The following is a 25,405-nucleotide window of genomic DNA, read 5'->3' as shown; positions in this document are numbered from 1 at the left end:
CCCTGGGCCGGCTGAGCCCCTTTCCCCCCCTGGCCGGCTGAGCCCCTTCCCCCCCTGGGCCGACTGAGCCCCTTTCCCCCCCTGGCCGGCTGAGCCCCTTCCCCCCCTGGGCCGACTGAGCCCCTTTCCCCCCCCTGGGCCGGCTGAGCCCCTTTCCCCCCCTGGGCCGGCTGAGCCCCTTTCCCCCCCTGGGCCGGCTGAGCCCCTTTCCCCCCCTGGGCCGGCTGAGCCCCTTTCCCCCCCTGGGCCGGCTGAGCCCCTTTCCCCTGCCGCCGGCAGGGAGGAGATCGGCTGCAGCTCGGCAGTGCCGTCCATGTGCTCAGACCGCGGCAGAGGGGGCCAGGCCATGGCCCGGCTTAATCACCACTGGCAGCAGAGAAAGCAAGCCTGCAGCTCCATAACAACTCTGAGCTGAGCCGCCTTGGATGAGATCAAGGGCTGGAAAAAGGAATCTACCAGCTTCCTCCATCAGCACAGCTTTGTGTTTTCTTCAGCTCATGCAGCCTCACACGGCCTTTGCAAGCCTGAATGGATTTAACCCTTTTCTAGCAACATGGAACTTTTAAAGCACAATTCTTCCTTGAGAAGAAGAAAGAAAACCAGAAAGTACATAGAAATAGACACTACATGAAGTCAGTTAGATTAGAAGTGAAAGAACTAATAATAGTGGAATGGGATTGAAGAAGTGGACATTTTTAACTGGACTTGTCTAAGGTAAATTATGGAGAAATGAACTGTTCTTTGTAGCATCTTAGTGTCGTTGGGTAGAATGCTATTCTAATCAAAATTGAGGACTGATGTGATTGAGATTTAATTGAGAACTTTAAAGCCCCCGCTCCTGGGTTAAAAGGAGGTCTCAGCCTTTGAGACAAAGATGATTTTAGACTAGAAGAAGTATTTGTAAATAGTACCCCAGATACGCTGAGAAGCTTTGCTGATAGAACATCACAGTCTGCAAAAACTCGGGCGGCAGCAGATGTGTGACATTGAGAGCACTGGACTATTTTGTCTTGTGGCAAATGTCTTCATAAAAAGATCTTAGAAAGACTCTTCTCCTAAAGTAATGACTAGTTACGTCTAAATAGTGAAACTGAAAATCCTAAGTTGTGTCTTTCTATGTTGTTCAATAAGAAAGTTTATAGTTTGTAAGAGGAAAGAAGCGTGTTTTTAAAGTATCATTCTGTTTAAGTTTTCTTTTTCTCAACTTTTTTTTTCTCTCATTCTTTTAATATATGTTAATAACACTATTTTTGTTCATTTTTAAGGTTAAGCCTGCTTTGGTTTTTTTTCTCCTATCTCTCCCTCCCACAAAAAAGAAAATTAATACTAGAACCCCTACATTAATTGGTGTTTCTGCCTGGTTTTATTAAATTAAAACCATTACAACCAGGGAGATCCACAAGTAAATGTTACTCCCCATCATCATCCTGTGTACAGAAACTCAAGTTTGTGGTGTAATTGTACTACTCCCGTGCCCCCTAAGGGTGAAATTGCTGATCTGGATGAGTTCCCACGGCAATTGCCAAAAGGATATTGCCTCATTTGTAGAGATAGAGCCTGGCAGGGCATTCCCTCAAAAATTAAAGGTGGCCCATGTAGCATTGGACAGCTCATTGTGACAGCACCTGGTGTTAAAAAAGCCACCAAGAGAAAACATAAAGGAAAAAGACTTGCCCATCATTGTGACTGAAAACTGTAATAGCAATTTCAGACCCTGGGGCCCTGCAAAACTAGTTACATCAGGTTTACTTCTGCCTCAACTTGCCTCAAGCATAGCATTGAAACCATTAGACCGACTGGAGTGTTGCCTGAGTAAACAAGTCAATGCTACTTCCATTGCAATCAGTGACAAGATGACAGATGTTAGTGCTGTCAGACATGCAACCTTACAAAGCACAGAGCCACCACAGATTTTCTTTTACTGGCATGTGGGCATAGTTGTGGAGAATTTGAAAGATTATGTTGTAGGAATTTGTCTGACCATTCAAAGTCCATCCACAAACAACTTCAAAAATGAAGAGATTTGACAAATCAAATTAAAGCAGACAATGGATCATAGTTAGATAACTTGTCTAAAAGATAAGAGTTTTGCACCTTAGCTAAAGGAGCTCTGCAAAATAAGTTTATATGCACTGATTGTTACAGTGACAATGTTAGTGGCAGTGCCTTGTGCACTTTGCTGTGCATGGCAGACAAACAAGGCCATCAAAGAAGTCTTTTCTGTTCAAGGGAGAGGGGGAAATGTGGGAAATGGATTTGTAGGGAATTCTCAAAGCCTGACAGAAGGCTCACATAGCATGCATCTGTATGCAAACTCTGAGATAAGAAATGCTGACTTAGAAATGCCATGGAATAGGACAGACGCTGTCCAACAGACACTGTTGAGAGAGAAATGGAACTGGAAACAAGTTTCAAAGGATGGCCTTGCAAATAAGACTAGATACTCTGGAGAAACAGAACTATGAAAAGCGCGTTGCAGTAGGATCCATGAGGGGTAATTTTAAATGATTGGCTTTAAGACATTTACAGAATTGTGTGGTAAAAGCTGATAGGCCAAGAAACACTTAAAATGCATTGTAATTAGGAAATAGTTTGCTCATAATTGTAATGGCATGAATTATAACACCCTGTATTGTCTCGCCCTTCACATGAGACTGAAAATGGAATAGAAGTTGCCCCATCTCTGGGTCAGAAAAGGGCATAATCCAATAATGAATTTAAGCTTAGATTCATTCATTGACTGAGGCTATTCGAAACAGTCCTGGTTATATTATATATGGATCATAAAGTAACCCATAAAATCATCACTGGTTAACTTTTTTTCTTTTCTTTTGTGTACTAACTGAACTGTTATTGGTGTAAAACTTGGGGCTTATGGATAATGTGTTGGCAAGTTTACAGTGAGTGGACAAATTACCGAAGTCAAAGGGCCAGAGGAAGGGAGGATTGCGACCACAACCATGGGAAAACATCAGCTGGTGGCCACCTCGAAGCAGATTTGCACCTCAGCTGAGAATGCCTGGGAGGGAGCCCTGGGGCAGCAGAACTGTCCTGCTCATCCAGCTGCACCAACTCTGTAAATTGAATTCATAGTCAGGCTACACAGGAAAAAACAAGAGGTAGCTATTTATCATACCTCATCAAAAAGGCAGAACGAACAAAAAACAGGATGTAGAAGTGATGCAGTAAACCTAAAATCAACAGGTTCTTACTCTTTTTTTTTCCTACTTTTTTTTTGTTTTTTTAAACACATGAAGTTAAGTTACAGACATCATATAAAATGCACACTCACTTTATGGAATTCCTGCATAGTAGGAAACAAAGGCCAGTGCTAATCCAACTTTGTTAACAGCGGGATGCCATTTACAGGTACAAGGAAGATGCCCCAAATATACCCAAATATAAACAGAGCATTACCCCCCTTATAGGGAAGTGCTATGGCAACACTTACACATTTTGTTCAGAAGGAAAAAGAAAGCATTTTCTTGGGGATAAACTGCCAAAATAATTATTGTTGCACATCCATAAATTTAAGGCAATGTTACTTAGACCTGAGAAAATGAAAAAAAAAAAAAAAAAAAAAAAGAAGTGTAGATTTATTTTCTCAGCTATACATATACACTTGAAACTTCAGGATTTTCTGTCTCCTCCAACTCTCAAGTGGTGCTGGGGAAAACAGCTGTGGGGACACTGCTCTGGGGTCTCAGGGTCAGATCCTGAGAGATGCAGAGTTTGTTCCAAAGACAGCTAATGGGAGCTGTGAGTGCTTGGACTCACCTGGCTCTCTTTCATGTACTTTCATTTTAAATACCTCTGTTTAAGCCCTCTGGAGAGAGGGTTAACTCCAGAATGGACCTGTAGTGCACCAGTAACCCTGAAAGGTTCATATAGCAAAACTGTAGATAAAATAGACAATAAAATTACATACAGTAAATTTCCTTGATTCCCCCTTTCCAGGAGAAAAAAAAAGTCAGGGTTAACAGTTTCACTGCACCTTTAGCCATTCCCATAACTACAGAATAAATCCTTTAACACTAGTGTAAAATCGCAAATTGTTCTGTGCTCTTCCTTGAAAAACAAAAATGTAAATTAAAACCAAAAATCAACTCGCAAACATTTCTCATTAAATGATAAGAGACACAAGAAAGGTCGGGTGGCGACTGCAGACACACAGCATGCTAAGGAGTGACCAAACAAAGTGCAATGGTTTCTGACTCTGTGGGAGTACGGACGGACGGCTCCCCTTCAGTACCAGCTGGATGCCTCTGGAGAGCTCCGGAGGTACCGTGTGGATCTGCAGCCCTAAAGCTCGAGTTTGAGGCTGGCTGAGCTCCACAGCCCCGTGTGCAGCTGCAGCAGCTCTGCACACCTTGGCTACATCTGTGACTGCAGGAGAGGGATTGGCCCGCACAAGGACAGGGCCGCCTCCCAAACGTGAAATTTAGTTGCCAAAAGAGAATTTGATGACCGGTTCTAGAAAGCTGCTTGAGCCACAGCTGAAAGATGGACTCAGACCTAAAATCTGTGCATGCCTGGTGTAGTTTCTGTGGGATCGCCTCCTTCTCCTGAACACAACTACAGACACCAACCATCCCTCCCTCCTGCCCCCATTCAAGCAGCCAGCTACCCGCAGCCCTGGCTGGGGTCTGCCATGAGCCCACTAAAGCAAGGCTTGGGCAGAGGGTCACTAAAAAGCAGAAAGTCTCCAAGTTCCCACAATGAAACAAATTTATCACCATCCACTGCCTGGTGAGAGGGTCTGTGGGCAGGTTTTCTGCTGATATTTCAAATGTGACTATCCAAAGATCAGAGACCGAAAGAAACTCAACAATCCTCATCGGACTAGAAAGCAATTTCCACTGCTCACCAGCAACTCCCTACCCTCCTCTCCCAGTTTCAAAGGATGAACAGGGAGTCACAGCTCCTTTACTCACCCGCTGGGAATTAAACCCTTCATCAAATCACACATTAACAAAGCTCACTGTGTGCAAAAGACTCTTACGCTAAAACAGTTCCACCCTACATAGTGCATTCAACACAGATTTTTAACTTAAATTTGCAGCTTGTTCTTTACAAGTGCTTGGCAGAGAATATTTATATTCTTTTGACACCATATAAATAATATTTATACAGCTTAGACATTTTGAGACATGCATTCGACTTTAGGTAGTACATACTTCTTGATCATATATGCAAATATTACTGTCAATTAAACCGAGTGACCTTATGCTGGACCATGTCTTGCGTTATCCAGGACATTTGATGGGGGCTCCGAATCATCCATGGGCAGGACCAGGCGCGTTCCCCGGATCACGAGTTCATGGTCCCCAAAAGCCAGCTCCCGGTCCAGGGCATCCTCCGAGCCGTTCCCCACGAACCGCCGGGACGTGCCGCTGGACGCCACCGAGTCGGTGTTCACCGTGGAGTCCCCGTACGTCAGGCTGATGTCCCCGTCGTTCAGAATGAGGTCAGAGTCATCGTCCTTCAGCTGCTCTTGATTCTGGGGGAGGAACAGGAGGAAAGTGCTGTTAAACTCTTCCAGAATGGCTATTTACAATCACGTGGTGATGGTGACTGAGCATAGAAAGAGGCACTGAGTCACAGGCTCTCCTACACAGTGGCCAGAACCAGGTGTGGCACACACACATCTTGGAGCCCAGGTGACTCAAACCATGCAGAATTCTGCCTAAAAGGGCTCTCCCAGCTCCCTTCCTTCTGGTGCCATAGCCAGGTACTCGGGGAATGCAGCATTTGTGGTTCTGACCCGACCAAATACTCATGAGCACAGGAATTGCATTTCTGACCCATCACAGCCATTCCTGGTTTGTCAGGGAACCTGATGCTGATACTGTGCAGACAGTGCAAGAAGACTCCTGGTATGGACAGCTGCCACTGCAAGGGGCCCCTGGGCACAGCAACGCTGGCTACCCTTCTGATTGTGAGTGATGCAGCTGAAAGGACTGCAGGAATGGCTCAGGTGTAAGGCTGGAAGCAAGAAGGGGATAGGGAATTGTGTGTCCTCTCAGCTGGGCCTGGGAAAGGACAGCTGTGACACCTTCATTGAGCCAGTCGCCGAGGAACCACCACGAATACAGCACAAACCCTTTCATGACCTAACAGCAGGCTGGAAAAGCAAAATACTCATGGGAGTTAGCTCATCCATCAGCCCCAATACATGATTCCCCTCTCAGCTTGATGCTGCAGAGCAGCCTCCAAAAGAGAAACAAAAACACATCACACCCACAACACTGTGACAGAAAGGAAACTAAAGGACTCACCTCGTATGCCTGTGGGCTCGTCAGGCACCGGGCAACAGGTCCACAGCACCCTGGGAGTGTGGTGGTCAGTGGGGGACCACTGTGTGTCAGGAGAGGCTTTAGATAGCTACGGAGAGGGTTAAGGAAAAAAGAGGAACGGGGCCATGTTGGTGAGTCAAGGGCTGGGAGGGCAGCACTGAAGGACTCAGCATTGCGAGGAAATCACAGAAAGAAAAGAAACACAAACGTGTGGAAGCACACAAGTTGTAATGGTGTGCAACGAGCATGCAGCCAAACACAGCAGGACACAGTCCTGGTAAGGATGCTCAGCTTGTCCCATCACCCTGTGACCCTCAGCCTAACATTGCTCCTCCACTAATTCACAGCCCAGCACCTGGAACGGAAGAGAGGCACAGATCTACCAAGAGGGACTGCAAGTAAGAAAACCCCCACCCCTTCCTGCCCACCTGGCCCTGGGATTAAGGACCCCCAGGATTCCAATCTTGGAGAGCTCAGCTTCAAAAGGAATTGCTGCTGCATTCTCGCTGGGAGAGGGTGGAAATTGTAATTTATCACCGCCCCAGACACGAGCAGGTGCAAACCAAAACACAGCAATGTCACTGTAAAGCGAACACTGGCTCCTCTGCTAAGCAGGGAGCAAGTCATGGTCCCAGTGAGGGGTGCCTGGGCAGTGGGATCTGACACGTCACACACCGACTGCCGCCCAAGGATACTTGTGGTCAAAGTTGTACCACATGCGGAAAAGCCAAGCACTTTCAGCCTTCGTGCTCCTCCTCTCGCTCTCTGGAACACCCTGTGGGAGAGCAAAACAGTAAAGAGGCGCAGGACAACATGCCATGACCTGGATCAGGGCCAGGAGACCCCATGGGACACTGGATTATCCCCAGGGGACACAAAGAGACACAGACTTTCCCACTGCCTCTTGAGAAGAAGCCTTCGGGTTGCCGTGTGTATAAGGATGTTCACACCACAACGGGCTGCATTTAGCAGCATTCAACTGCCTCTGGGAGGTGGTATCAAAGCACAGAGGGACCATTTTGCTGCTAGAGCCCTCTGTTGTCTGGCCACAAGATTTAAACTGCCTCAGAGCCAGCAGCTGCACCCAGATATCACATTTAATAGCGACTGACAGATCCAGCCTCCATGAGATCTTGCCTGACACTGCTGGATGCAAATAATTGTGTGTGATGGGAACTCCAGGCTTCCTTTTAGTCAGAGAAAAAAAATACGGAACTGTGTGGAAGGGACTATGAATACAATTATACATTTCATAGAAATCTGGCTTACAGATTTATGGCCCTGGCCTGCCTGTCACATTTGATGCTTTCCCTCCAGGAGGTGAACAGCTCAATAAAGGTCTCTGAATAAAATTAATCTCCAAGGTGCAGAATCCTCACTGAAACCAAGAAGAGCCACAGCCACAGCACAACCAGGCTGCAGACACATGAATGAGACAACTGGAACTACCAGGCAGGAAAATTCCCAGGGCTGTGGGGCTCCAGCATTGATCTCAGTGTGGTCAGTGGGTTTGGGGCTGCCACGTAACTACCCACAGGAAAAGGGGGTAAGCAGGGGCTGAGGGTACCCAAGGGTAAAAGTGTGGCAGAAGGTGCCACATAAATTGAGGCAGTAAACGGTGTTTCAGTACTGCCCTGGACACTGGCACAAGGCAGTGGCTCCATGCCATGCTCACTTTGGGTTTTATTTCAAACCCAGCAAGGGAGAGACTGAATCTATTGCTGCAGCAACGTGGACTGACTAAACAGCTTCTGTGCCCTTCTTTCCAGCTGAGCCAAAACAAGGCTCACGAAAACCAGAGAGCACAGAAAACCTGTGACTCCCACTGACTGCAAACTCTTTCACAGGGGGAGTTAAAATCAGTTAAAATCTGCAGCTGGAAGGAAGCAGAGCACAGACAGGAATTCACAGGGTCAGGATGTCCTGAGGGTGCAGCGCAGATTCCTCTGCAGAGGTGCCCAGCAGAGCACACTCACCACGTTCTCCTGATCCGCATCCACACCGACCCTGTGAGGAGAGAACAAGCAGTGTCACACACAGTGCCAGGGCTGGGATCAGGGGGGAAGGATGGGATTTGCCTCTGGTCTCTGAAACCCAAGCAGCCTGAGGCGAGAGCAGGCCGAGGGGGAGCTCTGCACTGACCGGATGTTGAGGCAGGACAGCATGGCCGTGGTGCCCCCGCCGAACACCCACACCGTGAAGAAGACGATGAGCAGGGTGGTGCTGAACATCATCTGCCGGGCATACGTGGCCGTGTCACGGATGGCCAGGGCGAAGGCCATGGCTCCGCGCAGCCCTGCGGGAAGGGAGAGCACGGGAGCTGTGTCAGCCCCCAGCACAGGCTGCCCCCATGGCCAGCTTCCCACCTGGGGTTTACACCCTGCTGCCCCTCTGCTGGGAACCACCGGGGGGAATGTGATGATTTTGTAACCCCTCTTTCCGAGCCCAGAAAGGCAAACCCTCCTCCTGCCCCGCGCTTGAAGCAGGAGGAGCTCGTTCCTACATCTCAGACCACTGAGTCCCTTCCTGCCCAGCCTCCTCTCCAGACATTGCCCATAAGAGATTTAGAGTTGAATAAGGAATATTTCCAGGTTCTTGGGGGCAAGGAAGTGGCAGTGGGCCACATGGTCAGAGGAAGGATGCAGTAACGTACCAGCAAACATCATCATGTGCTGCAAATTCGTTCCAATCTTATTTCTTCTCCCCAAATTCAGTAAAAATGACAATGGGTAAATATTGGCAGCTCTTCCTAGGAAGATGGCAAGCTGTATTTGCACATGTTAAGGAAATTGCTTTTCCTGTGTCTCCCATCACATCCTACCTGCACACAGAGTCAGTTCCTACCGCCCAAAGGAAACTGGGAGCTGCAGAAACACCAGTGCTCTGGCTGCAAAGAAAATAACCCAGCTCTGAGTACTACAGCACTGTGGGAAGAGCAGAGAGAGCAGAGAGAAACACCCTGCTGAAACACAGCAATTCAGGAATATCATACAGAGATAAGCACAAATAAACAAAGGTAATTATGAAAGGATATGTTAGACAAGTGAGAGGAGAGAAAAAACACCATTTCCCACAGCATGCTCTCTGCTGCCAGGTCCATTTTGCACCCCAAGAATTATGTTTCTTCTGTGAAGCTCAAGTTATCACAGCTATGACAACCCCTCTGACATTCCCCAGCAAGCCACACTTCACAGCTGGGTTTGAAGCTTTAAGCCAAGTCCCATTCCCAAAGATTATTCAGCAAAATGAAAGCAGCAGCCGTTGAGAAGGGAAAAAAAAAATCTAATACTCTTTCTGTTTTCATAGCCTGCGAGATACAAGAATCACCGGCCCCTTCATATTGCTTTTTATCTTTGAAGCTGTGTCTTTTAATACCAGCACCCAGATGGCAAAAATAATCTCGGAGCCAGTATTCAGCACAGCCTTGAATAATATGGAAAATGCTTCTAGCTTTTATGTTCTTTCCTGAACATCCCAATTTGCATAAGAGACGTATTTCATGATCTCTCTCATGAATGAGCTATTTATTCAGCGAGTTAGCCAGTTCCCACTGAAGAGGCACAGCACAAAATCCCAATATAGCAGCCCAAATGGCATTTCTCCATTCTCCACCCCTCCTGCCCTATTGCAACCCCTCAAAAGCTGATCAGGGAAATTTAGCTGAGCCTGCAGCAAACCCACAGACCAGAACTGGCAAAAACTTTTTGTTTACCAGTATAAATTCACATCAGTGCTGGCAAAGGGTGAAAATAATTCTGCACATTTAACTGGGCTTTCTGTGATGTGAAAAAAATTCCTTCAAAATTCTTGTTTTTCTGAGACATACCAGGGCCCTTGTTCCCGTTAGCATCAGCCTGCAGAACAGGAAATCCTTTCTCATGACATCATTCAGGGGCATCTACTGTAGCTGTAACTGTGCTGTTTGACCAAAAAAAGGCTTTTCTTCAGGGTTAACAAAGTGCACTAGCAGAGAAAAGAGGAAATAAACAGCTAAACCAGGCAGCCCCCCCTTTGCAAAGCCCCTCCTGGTGCCACATGACAATGCCTGGCATTGGCATCGTGGTCACATTGAACGATGAGTCCCTGCAGCAGCTGATTCAGATGCCCACAAGAGGAGAGAAGAGAGGGGGGAAAAAAAACCCAACAGAAAAGCTGGAAAAAGAATCTCTGTCTTCTCAAAATAACCAGCAGAGGCGTCACTACATGGCAGAAATCCCCTTTCAAAAATAAAGCTAGACTGATTGAAAAAATACAAACCCACTCATTTGAATGAAAAACAAAAATCGGGAATGAGGCACCTGTCCCTTTCTTTCTGTCTTATAAATTGGGCTCCAAAGGATACAAAGGCCCCCACCACAAAGGTAGGGTTAAAGACATGGTTCTGGAAGGTGAACAGTGCAAGTCCCATGTAGGAGAAGATGAAGTTTTCTGCCAAGAAATTCAGAAGCTCAAACAACTGAAAGAGAAAAACAAATTAAAAGTGAGTTAGATGTAATATGGATTTAACAAGAAAAGCATGTTAGCCCATCCATCATGCAATAAATACTTCTGCAGAAGCCACCCTAGTGAAATGCAGCTGTAAGAAGACAAATGCACCTACTTCTGGCTAGAGGGAAGGAAAAAATAGTGAATTTGAAATTCAGAGAGGCTGAAGGGGTCTGAGGAGTTCTCACCTGCTTAGTTCTGTGTTGGGACTCTGTAGATAAGTTGTTATAGGTATAATGGGCCTGTGTGATCCCACAGAAGAGCACAGCCACCACACCTGGGGAGCAGAGCATCACATTAGACTCCTGGTCAGGAAAAGGGAGCTGAGCTGCACCTCAGGCCTGTAGGGAACTTAATGCAGTAACCCCAGAACCATTAAACTTCTGCAAGCAGAGGGAGAGCCCCAGCTACAATCGATGCTGAGAGAAGCAAAACTGAGTGGCCCCACCACCCCTGCAGATCTCCATCCCAAAGGCAGGGCTGTGCTGGAGCTTGCCTGTAAAGCCACATGCTTCAGCCAGCAGGAATGTGCTCCAGGACATCAAGAAGAACAAGCCGGTCTCCAGCAACGGGAACTCCCGAAGTTTGGTGAACTTGGTGACGTTGCAGATGGTTAAGGACAATTTGGAGAGACACTACAGGCTAACAGCATATCCAATCCAACTGTGCATCACAGCTACACAGTCCACCCCTAAAAAGGCTATGGCACTGTCCTTCATTAATTTAGGGGGAAAAAATTAAACATCTGGGTGAAATGCAGCGCAGAAAAAAATTTGTAAGCCATTATGCAAACACTTGGGAAAAACCCCCCGAACAGTGAAAAGGATATTAAAGCTGTCACAACTCCAGTAGCTGCTCCCATTGCAAAAGATCCACTGAATATCCCCAGGAAGATTCCGATGGACTTGAACATTGCTGTCACATCAAACGTGTGGCTGTTGTCACCTGCTGGCTGATAGGCAACTATTGAGCTGGAAGAGGAGGGAAAGCACAAGAACAAGACTGCTTAGTCTGGAGGGAGAGGCACCTCACCGTGCTACACGAGCCTTGCAAAGTGCTACAGCTCCTGCAAACACCCAGCCTGGGGAGCCAGGGAGACACAACACACTGCAATCCCCTGGGATCACAGCGTGTAGTGGCTGCACACCCTCGCTGTCCTGGGGAGTTTGGGATCAGCAACCCCACCTAGGCCTGGATGTGCAGTTATTCCTGGACATTAGAGGGCAGGGGACCAAAGCCCGTGTCTCATGTGATGTGAGGTATTAATGGTGGTATTTGGGGGTCTTTGAAACCAGCTCTCTGCAATGCCAAGTGCTGTGCTGTGGTGTGGGAACTGACAGTGGTCCAGGCAGTAGCTTGAAGCCTGTGGGAAAAGTCAAGTACATAACTCTCATACTCGGGCCTGGGAAATCATAAGGAGGAACCCAAAACAATCCTTGTAGATATGCTCTTCCTGACACCTGGTGTTTTTCCAACTTGTTTATAGTAAAGATGTTTACTGAGAGGCGTTGATCTGAAACACCAATTGTACCATTCATTGTACCAAAGCACTGGATAAAAGACCTTGACTTTCAATAAACGTTTGCTATAACACCCTCCAAAGAAACCAGAGCTCTACGTATCATTTTTTGAGCTGTCTCGAATGGTAACGATACTGTGGGACCACAAAGCACTCAAGTGGGAAACTTCCATTTCTCCACCAGGTTGGCTGATGTGAACGTCCCCCGGAGAGCTGTAACTGCTCCCGTTCTGCCACATTTAACATGCACTACATCTAGTTTGCACTGCTCTGAGCTACAAAGTGCAATACCACAGCATAGCCAAGGCAGACAGCGCCATGCACAGCAGCAACACCATTCTCTGAACCCACCAGACCTCAACAGATCTTTGTGATGAGATGGCAAACATCTCAATGCAGTGCTGAACCCTTCTCTCAATCTGCTCCCTCCTAACTCCTGGTGAGCGGAGCCTTGCATTTGTCATTCCATTGCTCTACCTGGAAAGGCTGAGATACAGGGGCGCCCTTATGCAGCTCCTAAATCCCATTTATCAACTTCTTACATCACTTTCCTTCATGTAAACTTATTGAAAACATTAACTTCCTAGTTAGCAATCCCTTGGCTCACTCTGTTAAAACTCTTGGATGTGAACTTTAAACGTTTGCTCTTTAATCTGCTGAGAACAGACACTTACTACCTTGCATGCCCATCTTGAAGCCTTCTCCCCTAACTATACACCAACATTTTTCTTCAACATGTCCCCTTTCCAACACATCGCAGGTAATTTCCCTTGCTAAACTTCCCTGCTTTCAATACAGCTCATTTTTCTGCATTGCCTTTTATACTGCAAGCTGCAGACTTCTCCATTTAATTCCTTTTATCAATTCCATCTTATACTTCTCATTCACCAGCAGCTCTTACTCTGGGTTTTCAGGTTTCATTTTTTTTTAAAATCCACACTGGTTTCACTTCCCCTCCGGAACCAACTCTTTGAATGTTGGGTTTGCATTTTAACCTCTTACAGTTCTCCTTCTGGTCTTGTTTGTTGCATTGCCAATTAGACATTATTGCCAGCTGCCCTTTATTTTCCCTGTTGCTGCCCATGGGGCTTCCCGTGGGGCTTCCCATGGTGTTAAATCCCTGTGAATTCTCCCTCTGGAAGAAGCAGGTAGAGATGCAGCTCTACCTGCATCAGCTGCATTTACCCCTCTGCTCCCAAACTGCAGCTCTGGCACCTCACTGCCCACCAGCTTTCGGTTCTGGGTTCAATTCCTCTTCATCCTGCAGCAAGTTCCAGCTGCCAAGCCACACCAGGCCAAGACAGGAACAGAAAGGCACAGATCCTGCTCCTAAAGCACAGGAACAGACATTTGCCCAGGGGTGAAAGGTAGGAGAGGAGCCTTGGGGCACCCAGACTGGGGAAAAGCTACTGAAGAGCCCAGCTCTGCATCCTCCCCTGCCCGCAGTGCTGAGGCAAAATAAAATAAAATAACTGCTGAGTGAACTCGGAGCTGCTGCCTTGGTGCAAATTATCCTGGTTTTGGGGAGGGGGTGGACTGAGCTCAGCTTGTGGAGAGAGGAAAGCAGGAAATCAGAGCAACAGCTACAGAGCCGGCACTGAAGCAGAGCAAGAGGCAAATCACTGGGTGGTGCCGTCACCCACATGTGCCAAGATCAACCACGAATTCCATTACTCTGAAGCTGAATCCACCCACTCCCACCCAGAACATACCAGCACAGGCTGGAAGACCCCGTCCCCTCCTCACTCATTGAAACACAATCTGGCTGTGCAGCATTTCCTCTAACATCAGCAGTGACACATCCAGCAAAAAAGCCAGAGTGAGCAGTACAGAGAGCTCCAGAAACCTCAACAGAAACACTCAATTCAGTAAATACAACACACAGCTCACAGTGTGTTACTTGCTGCCTCCAGTGAAACCCACACAACCAGCACACTGGAGTGACAAGTACTCCAGAAATATTTTCTCCATTAGTCTTAGCTATATGTTAAGCTGTCACCATTGCAGGTATTATATATTATTGAACAAATTCCCATGATGACAACACAGTGAAAATGCAGATAAAATATGTCCCGCATGCAAAGGACATAAAATATTAAAGAATATAAAACATTCTTTAGAAAGGCAGCAAGTTCCCCTAGCATTCAGTCAAAGGCATTAACTCCGGCTGTAAGAACATTAACTCCTCGAAGTGGGGAGAGAAAGGAAACAGCTGCTACACCAGCTATTTCCACCTAAACAAAACCAGGGATTTGTGGGTGGGAAGCCATGCAGGTAGGAGCAAAGCCATCAGCAAGGGGTTTCAGTGGGATTTCGTGGCTGAAAAGCAGACGTGGTGCTTTTCCTGTTTCAGAGGGATATAAAAACTTTCCTATGGAGCGTCAGTTGACCACAAAAGCAAAACAAAACCATCCATCATGCAGGGGGAAGCTGCAAGGGTGACCTGTAATCCCAAGCAGTGGTAAGCAATGAGGACATGCATCAGAATGTCACTACAGCTTTTTGGGACACTCAAGATGCTCTTGCAAACACCCGTGCTCCGATCTTACAGGGGCAAGGCTGGGTGTCTCCCCTCAACTCCTGACATGTAACACACACAGCAATTCTAAATAAAAACAGAGGACACTTACGAAGACAGCACTATGGCAACGGCATCGTTGAGGACGCTTTCGCCAAAGAGAAGGGCATACAGCTCGACATCGACCTGGAGTTCATGGAATATGGCAAGGACAGTCACTGACAAACAGAAAAATAGAGAGACATTCGAAAAGGTGCTGTTATTTCAATGTAATCAAAGATCAAACGTCCTTTCTAGAAAGCTGCCTTCCTGCACATCTGTGCCACTGCTGCGATGGTGCCAGCTACCCCCCATGCTCTCTGATAGTCTTCCTTCTGCTCTTTCAGATTTGGATTTGATTCATCATTTCCCCACTCCTTTTACTAAAGCACATCTTGGCCTATTGAATCTTTTGCAGGCAGACATAAACAAACACTGCTCTGAGCTTCCCAGGGTCTGAGCTCATGGGCTGGGTCACAGTACCAGGCTGGCATGAGCCACCCAGCTGTAGGGCTGCTGCTAGCTCAGAACACCAGGGAGAGCCTTCCTCCACCTGCAGAAGGCCAGAAGGATCGAGCTTGTCCAGGATGATGACTGCCTTTTCTTTCCATACTCTGACCTCTCATAGAACCCTTGGATTCAACACATTCTAAGTGCCAGCAGAGACATCCAACATTTCAGACCTGACTGGAAATAGCCAGGCATCAGCTCAAACCCCATGTGGGGGTTTCTGTGATTTATGGCCACATGGGAGAGATCAGCATTACCACAAGCTCTTCTGTGATCCAGCAGCTCCAAGAGGATAACAGAAAGCAGCAGGCTTTGCATATCAGCCTCACAGAAACATCACAACATCCAAAGCAAGCAAGATGTAACACACGGTGCGTCGGGCACAGCTCAGGCTGAGGGCTGAGCCAATTCCAACCAAATTCTGTGAGTTGTTTCAAACAGCACTCAGGGCACACTGAGCGGGGTTTAACCCATTTATGCACAGGGAAATGCTCCATTTCTACCTGTGAAATCTTCTCGTTCCTATTTCAAGCCCAAAGAAGGGACACAACACCAACAGCTCATCTGCAGCATTTCTAAGCATTAGAAGATTTCCAGCCCTGCTCAGCAAAGGGCAGGAGCAAAGAGAGGCCTTTTCCTGGCCCTGTGTTTCTACATGAAATGAAAGCATGCAAGTAAACAGCTACCACATACAAGCTACCATGAGCTAACTTCAATTTAGTTGGACAAGGCATGTTTTTCAGAGTTTTGATCTATAAAGTGCATCAGTAAACCCAGGTATCACTACTGTCCTCAGTACCGCTCATTGAGGCGTCTCATTAACCTAATTTCAATTAGATTAGCCCCTGCCAAAATCCAACCAAACTGGAAGGAGGAGAAAATAGCTAAACTAACTAAAACTACCAACTGAACCCTCCTCACATTACACATCCAGCTCTGCAACAGCTGCTGGCACAGAGAGGCAGAGACACAATTCCAAACGCCAGCAAAGTCAAGAGAGAGCCTGCCTAGGACTTCACTGCAAACAAGGATTCAGGAAAGCAGAGGTTTGGAAGCTGTATTGCACATAACTGAAGAAAATTAAAAGGCAGACATAAACAAATATGACCTCCAAGAATGTCACAAATAAACAAAGCTCCAAAATTCAGAAGGAAGGAACTCACGGGGGTTTCAGACTTTCCTCCCCTGTGCCCCACAGCTCAAACCAGGCCAAAATGTAGGGAAAGCATGTAACACACCTGGGTCGGTGGCTGACACGATGGCCCCGAACAGGAGGCAGTCAGTGAAGTAGAAATCTCCCCCGAGCTGCCCAGTGACTTTCATCAGCGCCACGCAGCCATACACAACAGAGCTGGGGATCAGAAGAGGCAGTTACACATCTCTGCAATGCATTGAAACAACACTCTTATGGGCTTGGTTTCTCTGAATTTATCAGATTAAAGCTATCCAAATGCCAGAACACTACCAAACTGCATGGGATGGACTGAGACTGGTGAAACCCCAGTCCCATGATCTACCTCAAAGGTGAATGCTGGACCACACACAGCAAAGCACCCTCTGAACTGGAGCACAAACATGGTGCCAGCAGGGAACTGGGACCAGAACTCCTGCAGGAGCACAACATGGCTAAAGAAAAGCAGCAGCCAGGTTTATGGGGTCAAACAATCGCTTTGCAGTGCTGCATATCAATGCAGTTCAGTGAAGTCACCTTGGACTGACTCTGAAATGGCCAAAAATTTCCATGAGGTGCAGATAATGCAGATGCTGAGTTTGCTTGAATCCACTGGACCCCAGTGGAAAACACCTTATGTCAGCCTGCATGCTACTATCCAGAGTGGGAACCATCCAGCAGCCTCTGCACTGAGGGATAAACAATTTGAAACATATCTGTGCTCAACAGACACCCACCTTTAAGATCCTGCCCTCTACTCTTGTGCCTCAAGTTTATAAGGGCTTATGATTTCAATAATTTGAAGCTGCTGATTTATCAAATTTTCTCTGAAGTGTGAAACTTTCCTCGCCATGAATAACTATTCTCAAGGGACGCTCAGATGCTGAGAGAGCACTTCACAACTAGACAGCAACCATCCTGTCCACACAGCAGAAGTTTGCACAGTAAATAGTAGTATTTGCTGCTGCTGAGCAGCAGCAGCAGCAGCAGAGCCTGTGTGACCTTTCAGGACTGGGATTAGCAGCTTCAGCTCCAGGCTGAAAGCATTTCTCCCAAGCACAGCTCAAAGCCCTGTGGAAGAACCAGACAAGCTCCAAATACTCACCCAATCACCAGGCAGGAAATGGCAGTGCCGAGGAAAGCATATGCCAGGATGGATCCCAAGTTTCGGAAGAAGTGCCTCTAGCAGGAGAAAAAACCCCAAAAGCTGAATTATATTTTGCTAACAATTTATTTCAAGCCTGCACAGGCACCTATAGTGTCCACAGCAACTTGGACCCAGCTCAGACACCATGAGCTGGACGGGCACAGAGTGCCCAGCACAGCCCAGTGCCAGACCAGCAGGTAATGCAGCACTAATAAACATGAATGTACCATTTTCTCATACATTTAATAAGGTGCTATTCCAAGTCCTGGGAACTGATTTCCTAACCCAGCAGCATTCCTCCTTCCTTCTCCCACAAGCTAAACTGCATCATTCTTCTCTCCTTCCAAGTCAGCATTTCACAGAGCTGCTACTTTCTAAAACCTTCCCACACTCCCATGTGCTTGGAATGGCTGAAATGGCCTGGCTGACCCCAAAAACCCCTGCTGGAAACAGCTGAAGTTGCTGACCCTTCCTGGGACAGAGGGGCAGACGAGAATGACGGGGGCACTCTCAGCTCTGCTTCCCACAATCCCACATTTGCAGGGTAAAACCATACCCACCCCCGCAGCCTCGTCCTGCTGAGCAAGCATTAAAGCCCTCACAAGTATTAAAAATTCTCTGGAGGCAGAGGAACTAAAAACATCAGCACTGAAAAGGCACGTACCCTTTTCAAGCTGTAGCCTGCATAAAATATAATGGGAGGAAGCAGAATGTTGAAGAATACTTCAGGGTCAAAAGTCACCTGTTAAGAAGGAAAAAAAGAAAAAAAAAAATAACCGAACAGTAAAATGATTTGTTAAAATTTTGCAAGACAAAGCACAAATAATTAAGTAATATATGGAGGAAGCCCTGTACCCCACCATGTGAATCCTGTTGGGTCAGCGCTGAGGATGTATCTGAGATCTTCTGGAGACAAATCCCAGAGTCTAAACAGCTTAAATTAAGATGAACTAAAACTAGAGTTTCATTACATGGTGTTCAGCATATAAATTACTGCTCTTCACAATCACGAGTTAAAAACCCAAAATAAAAACACTTAACCTAGCAGATCCAGGACCCGTCCCCATGGAGGGAGTAGGAAGCACAGCCCACCTCTCCAGTCACTGCCTCCCTTACCTTTCTCAGCATCTCATTATCCTGGACATTGTTGAGCTCCTGGGCACTGATTTCCCCCTTCAGGGTGTACTCGTAGAACTTCCCGCTGACGTTCACCAGCAGCGTGGCCGGGCTGGTCTGCACCTGGCAGCTCAGGGTGACGTTGCTGACGTCGCTGGGGACGTGGATGCCGTAGCGCAGGACCACGCCGACCAGGACACCTGGGGAGGGACACAGGTCTGTGAGATAAACCACGGCGAACCCCCAGAATGATCCCTCTGAGCACCAGGATCCTGACGCCCTACTCAGCTGCTGAGCACAACCACAACCCATGGGAACCATCCTCGTCCCCCGTGAGCCAGGCGAATGCTCCGTGCTCATGGGGAGTTTCTGACACAGCCATGGACAAGTCCTGAAGGATTTGAACTACCCAGCCATGGGTCAGACCCTCACTCCAGGGCGGCAAACAGCCAACATCGAGGGCACGCTTGGTTTTTCAAGGGGAGCACCTTGCACTGCTGGGCCAGGTGCTGCTCACAAGTGCCCAAAACTGTGCCCCTTGCACCTTGAAACCTGACACTGATCCATTAAACTTTTTGTTTTGGCAGGGATTAAAGATGATACCCAGCAACCACCCTGAGCTCTTTGAGGCTGGCAAGCATCCTTCCTAAGCCTCCTCCCAGCCCTGCCTGTTTTTATAAAACCACATTTTGAAACAGAAACACATAAACGTATAAAACTGTTTCCCAGTCCAGGCTGACCACCCAGATCTACTCCTTGCCCCTGCAAACTTCAGCTCTGCACCAGAAGCAGCAGTCCCAGGGCAGCCCCATGAGGCAACTCTGCCTCCAGCTCAGCTGCAGTAGGGGCATTCCGGGGTTAATTTGCAAGTCAACAATTTATAAGGCATTTCTCTTTTGTTGCCTGAGATCTCAAATCCAGATTCAAGTGTATTGAGCGCTCTCCTGGCAGAGACACCTTTTTTGACATCTGCAGGCTGGGGAAGAGGGTTGTCCCACAAGACACCTTTCCATGTAGCCTTCAGCACAAAAGGGTTTGGAAACTCCTTGATTATGGCAGCCCTGAGCCGCCACAGAAATCCCAGATCTTAACCCCATCTCTGAACCACACATTTATGAAAAGCTTTCAGACACGTGGGAACTAAACACACACCGCAACGCTCTGATGCCTTCTCCATTTGCCTCCCAGGACGCCCCTGGTCCTTACTGCTGCCTCAATTAAGGCCTTGCTCTGTGCTTTCCTACAGGCAGGGCACAACCCCGACTGACAGGAACATCCAACGCCTCCTGTGCCACCACCTCTCGGAGAGCAGAGCCTGGCAGGACACTGTGGGGCCACGGCGCATCCAGAAACTCCTGCAGCCAGTTCCTGATTTGCCACCCACTTTTTGACTTCTCCTCCCTCGGACACGATTTTTCCAGGACAAGATTAGCTATTTTTCCTGAGGGCAAAAAGAAAAAGCCCCCACTTCCCATCCCAGGGGTTGCCACACACAACAGGGCCACCAGAGCACCCAGGCCACGAGCACAGGCAGAGGAGGTGGCTGCACACAAAGTCACCACTGCTGACCTAGAATAGCTCAGCTCAGGGACTGGACAAACCCAAAACCCTGGTCTTATACAGCACCTTACAGCATAGGTAAGATAAAAGGCTTTTAAGCCATGCACCACCAACCAGGTGCTCACCACTGGGCTTTATCCTGCCCTGAGTCACCCCAAGAGTCACAGAACAGTTCCCTCTGGGCACAGCCAGGCACCGTCAGCTCCAGCAAGGAGAGTTTAGGGCACGTCACACAGAGCAGAGCAGCTGAGGGCTGCTTTTACACCACTATCACTTAGAGGGGACACCATAAGTAATTCTTGAGCTTACTTTTTCTGCCAGCCTCTGCTCCTGTTGATCTTCCAGCGCCCCACAAATAAAGTACAGAATGAAAGCAAGTATGTCAAGCACATCATGATACCACAGCATGTATTTACAGGAGCATGTGGGAGTGGCTGCATGGCACCACAGCAGTGGGACATAACACCCCATTTTCCTTCCATCCAGATGACAATCCTAGAGATACCACGGGAAATAACCAAAACCTTTCACTGGGATAAAAAGAGTTTTGAAGGGTTATTTATATCTGCTTATGGCTATTAAGGTACACCACACTTTGAGACCCTCGAGAACTACCTGGGGTGACTTCCAAAAAGTTTCTTCTTAAAAAAAAAAAACTATTTCAGAGGCTCATGCAAGGATCAGAAAGCAGCAGCTGCCTGCCCATGCTCAGATGGAAGAAAAGCCACACAGCAACCCCTTTAACAGCCGGGCTCAGCACTGTGAGATGAGAGGCCCCACAGGAGGAAAGAGGGACAGAAAGAAGGAGTCACTGCTGTGAATTCAGAAGGGATCCTGACTCACCCACCTCTCCATTCTTAATCCCTGTCCCAAAGCAGTGCTACATCTGATAGCACTGCTGCTCCTCTGCCATCTTCCCATCCTGGCAGCTGTTCCTGGCCCCACGTGCCAGCCAAGCTCCAGACAGCGCCAAATTCCCACTCTGGCCTGGAACGGGGTAAGGGAAAAGGGACAGATAAACCTGCAGTATCTGCCAAGGACCCCTGTCTGGGAGTCACAAAATCAGACTTTTTGTCTTGCCCAGTAATAGGCTGCCTGTGAGGCTGCTAGGTGGGGAAAAACACCCATGTGCAAATACACAAATGCACAGATTGCTCCTGGGCACTGAGTGTGACCCTGCCAGCAGCCCCGACACAGACTGTCAGAGTTACCTGCAGGGAAAGCAGGAAAGTTTCCTGCTCTGCTGGAAACCAATTATTCCACCAACATGAAACGGCCCCACCAGCAGCCCTTCCTGCCCCTGGTGGATCTGATCAACCCTCCCTGTCCAACAATGCTCACAGGAGGCACTTAGGACAAATCTAACATGGTTTTCCAGACACCAAGCCCAGTCCTGAGCTCAGGCTCCCTGGATCAAGCCCAGGAGACCCTGCAGGTGCTCTTGGTTCTGACAGGCTCTTAGGAAATGGTTCAGACTCTCCTGGCACTCACAGGGCCCCAGCAGCAACCTGTGAGCCAGTATCGACGTGCTTTTGGTGCCAGAAGTTTTACAAAACTGAGCCCTGGGAGGGAGCTGAGCTGAGCAGAGGGAACCCAACACCCAGGAAGCTGCCAGCTGAAAGCTGCGAGGAGTTGAGAAGCTGAAGGCAAAGCCGGCAAATTAATTGAGTTCTTTTATGCAAAGTGCAAGAGATTATTTTTATGGCATTTCTCCTGACTTCATTAAAAAGAACAAAAGCCCATGGGCTTTTTTTTTAAGGTGCTGTTGAACATTTCCGAGGTAATGTTTTAAATGAAGACTAATATATTACCAAGCCCAGCACTTAACAACAATGGAAGCAGACAGGATCCCCAGGCGAGCATTAATCTGGACACCAAAAGGAAAGAAAAATGTAACAACTGAAGACATCCTGACAAAAAGCAGTTTGGACACACACTATCCAGGGGCCAAGCGGGAACAAGGACAAGGAAACTAAATTTCTAGAGAAGTTCCTGCACATCCGCCATCAGACCCTGAGAAGAACTGAAACAAAATTGTTCAATTAATCACCCTAAATGCTGAGCACCTCAGATGTGGGAACCTCATTTTAGACACTGAAACGAAGCTTAAGGGCTACTAAGCAGCTCTTGCCTATCGCTGTGAAATTACTCCAGCCAGTGTCCAGCTCTCAAACATCAGCTCTGAGCTGACAGTGCGATTTGCATGATAGAAAACCACCTGAAGCAAGAGCTTGTAACTTCCAGTAAAAACAAAGACAACAAGGAAACTGATGTGTTTTGCCAATAGAGATAGATGCAAAAGTTTTGACTTAGTTGTTGCTGGGTTTTTTAAATAGAACAGGACCAGCTTTTGCCAATTGCTTCTCTCGTTCAGATTTCAGGGCCTGTTTTGTAGCCCCTTCCACATTTTCAGTGACCTTCCTTGGGGCTAAAAGTATCGCAGGGAGCCAGGAACAGTGACACCTCCTTTCTTCCCTGCAGATTTTCTTGTCACAGTAAAACAACAATATCTCACCACTCCTTGGGAATTACACCTTCCTCCTCCTGTGGCACCTGCCACTACCTGAGAAGCAAATGCCAAAAGCCTTGGTACCAGGGATAACTTGGGATTTTCTCCATGATCAGACAGGTGACATTACTGATTTCACCAGCGATTCTCTAAGCACAGTCTGCAGAAGAGCAGACAGAAGAGGTGCATTTTATGGATCAGCAGGAGACTGAAACAACCCAGGCTGTGCTCTGAGAATAAAGTGAGCACTCAGGGCAGGGAAAGAGGATAATCAAGAAGAAGAAATGTTCAGGAGAAGAAGACCAAGGCTAAGGGCAAGTGTGAGAGCATGAAAGGAATAAAAACTCGCATGTCAGGAGCTCTGGGGCAGCAGGAGAGAGAAGACCTCTCATGCTGGAAGCATGTCCTCCCACAGCACAGCTCCTGTCCCACATGGTCTGACCTCCCCACCCTGGGCAGGAGGCCAGAAACATCTGAACCCCCCTGAGCAGTGGCTAGAAGGAACCTGAAAATGCAGAGCAGTGGTTTGTGCCCCTGAAAAAGCAGACCAGTATTTCGTGCCTGTTGGCTGACTCAAGTGTCTCCACCCCTTCACTTGGAAGGAAACTTCCAATTAACTGAAACTTGGGATCACAAAAGCCAGTGTCCCAAACAGGTCAAGTCACAGCCTTCAGATCAAAGCTTTCTGCTGGGTAGTAGGTTTGGCCACGTCTGACTCTGTGTGGTCACACATCACCCCCAATGCGCAAGGGCCACACAGAGGACGGACACTAACTGCAGCACGCAGCAGGAGATGCCTTCCCAATCCTAAATTCTACAAATCCCTAGATACAGACCCAGGGCCATGTAAATCAATTCCCCAGCACACCAGTCCTACTTTGGCTGAATTCAAAGTCATGCCAGAAAACCCAGGGAGAACCTGGGTTTTTGGCCCCTCCATACCCTGATTCAGGCCACTTCACGAGGCCACCATGAAAACCCAAATGTATACAGCTCCAGTCCACTGACCCACAGCCTTGCTCCACTTCCTGTGGGAATACACATGGGGCTCCCCTCTGAGAGGACCTGTAACAGCAGAGGAGGAACAGTAAAGGTAGGGGTTTGTGCACACAGGTCCCCAGGCAGCAGGATAGAAGGCTGCTGGCTCTGCAGGCCCCTGAGCATGGCAAAGGGCGGGAGAACCCCCCAGATTGCCTCTCCACTCTTCCTGTGTAGCTTCTGGAAATCTGGATGCTCCAAACACACATCGGAAACACAGCCTCTGGCCCCAGCATGTGAGATCACAGAATCACAGAATGGTTTGGGTCAGAAGGAGACCTTGATGATTTTCAAGTTTCAACCCCCCTGCTACGGGCAGGGACACCTTCCACTAGACCAGGCGGCTCAGAGCCCCATCCAGCCTGGGATGCAAGGCTCCCGACCAGCGCAACAACTGGTCTGTGCTGCCCCAAGTCCCCACTCTCAACCCTGGAGCAGGTAAGTGGGACCTGCCAGTGCTTGGTGACGTGGTAGCCCGTGACCCGGCCAGCTTCACCCTGTCAGGCCGTCTGGAAAAACCCAACCAGTTCTTCACTGCCAGAGATTTGGGAGTAACTCTGCCCTTGAGAGCCCTCCATATGTAGGGTATGGAAAACAACCAACCTTCCTCCAGCAACACCCAGATAAGGCTCAGCATGGGACACAGCAGGACGGGGCTGTCCCGGTGACACAGCAGCGTCCAGCTGCACCCACGGGAGGCTGTGTCGTGTCCCCCGCACCCTTCGCCCACCAAACGAGCCCTGTCGCAGCTCCTCGGCCAGGGGCCACCAGGCACTGACCCAGAGAACGACGCGCTGCCGGTCCCCACTCGTGCTGCCATGGAGTGGGCGGTCGGGCAAGCGCCCAGCGCCGCAGCTGGCCCAGCGCAGAGCCGGGACTGGTCGGGATGGGGCTCCCAGCGCCGGGGGCAGCTCCCGCAGGGGTTTCGCAGGGAAGGGGCGGCGGGCCGGGGGGCTGCACGCGTGGGGCGGGCGGCGCTCACCGTAGATCATGGCCAGCCCTGTCTCGTGGAGGAAGCGAGCGCGGCGGTGCTTGAAGAGCCAGATGGTGAGGATGGTGAGGGTGAGCAGCAGGATGAAAACGAGCAGGTTGGCGCTGTCCTGACGGTGACTCTCCTCCGCCGCCTTCTCGGACACGATCTCCTCGTCCAGCGCTCCGGGACGCGCCGCCGCCACCTCGGCGCCCGCCGCCCCCCGCGCCCACAGCCCCGCGGCCGCCGCCAGCACCGGCCCCGGCCCCGCCATCGCCCCGGCACCGGCCCGGCCCCGCCGACACCAGGAAGCGGCTCTGGGCGCAGGCGCCGGGGGCGGGAACAGCGCCGGGAGCCCGGATAGGGACGGGCCGGCAGCGACGGAGCGGGAGAGGGGCGGTGGGGAGCGGGGAAAGGGGGCGAGGGCGGCGCTGGGAGCTCGTAAGGCGAGGTTTGTGAGGGAAAGGGGTGCCTGGGGCTGCCGGGGCGGGGCTGCCATGAGCCCTGGGGAGGCTGGGACCAGTCCT

General features: G+C 48.8%; 1 protein-coding gene across 1 annotated transcript; it reads right to left on the bottom strand.

The window, feature by feature from the left end:
• Positions 1–247: 247 nt before the first annotated feature.
• LOC120765564 (sodium/hydrogen exchanger 6) lies at positions 248–25,167 on the bottom strand. The gene is made up of 16 exons (XM_040090567.2): positions 24,891–25,167; positions 18,802–19,001; positions 18,350–18,427; positions 17,644–17,720; positions 16,606–16,718; positions 14,931–15,036; positions 11,611–11,752; positions 11,278–11,383; positions 10,970–11,058; positions 10,639–10,752; positions 8,950–9,061; positions 8,439–8,592; positions 8,273–8,303; positions 6,992–7,071; positions 6,279–6,384; positions 248–5,500 (listed from the first exon to the last, which is right to left on the bottom strand). The coding sequence occupies exons 1-16, from the start codon at positions 25,150–25,152 to the stop codon at positions 5,225–5,227; spliced, it is 2,046 nt and encodes a 681-aa protein (XP_039946501.1). The 5' UTR covers positions 25,153–25,167; the 3' UTR covers positions 248–5,224.
• Positions 25,168–25,405: the final 238 nt, after the last annotated feature.

The sequence above is a fragment of the Hirundo rustica genome, chromosome Z (genome assembly GCF_015227805.2).
Source record: "Hirundo rustica isolate bHirRus1 chromosome Z, bHirRus1.pri.v3, whole genome shotgun sequence".
NCBI classification, from domain to species: domain Eukaryota; kingdom Metazoa; phylum Chordata; class Aves; order Passeriformes; family Hirundinidae; genus Hirundo; species Hirundo rustica.
This window is presented reverse-complemented; position numbering and strand designations above follow the sequence as displayed.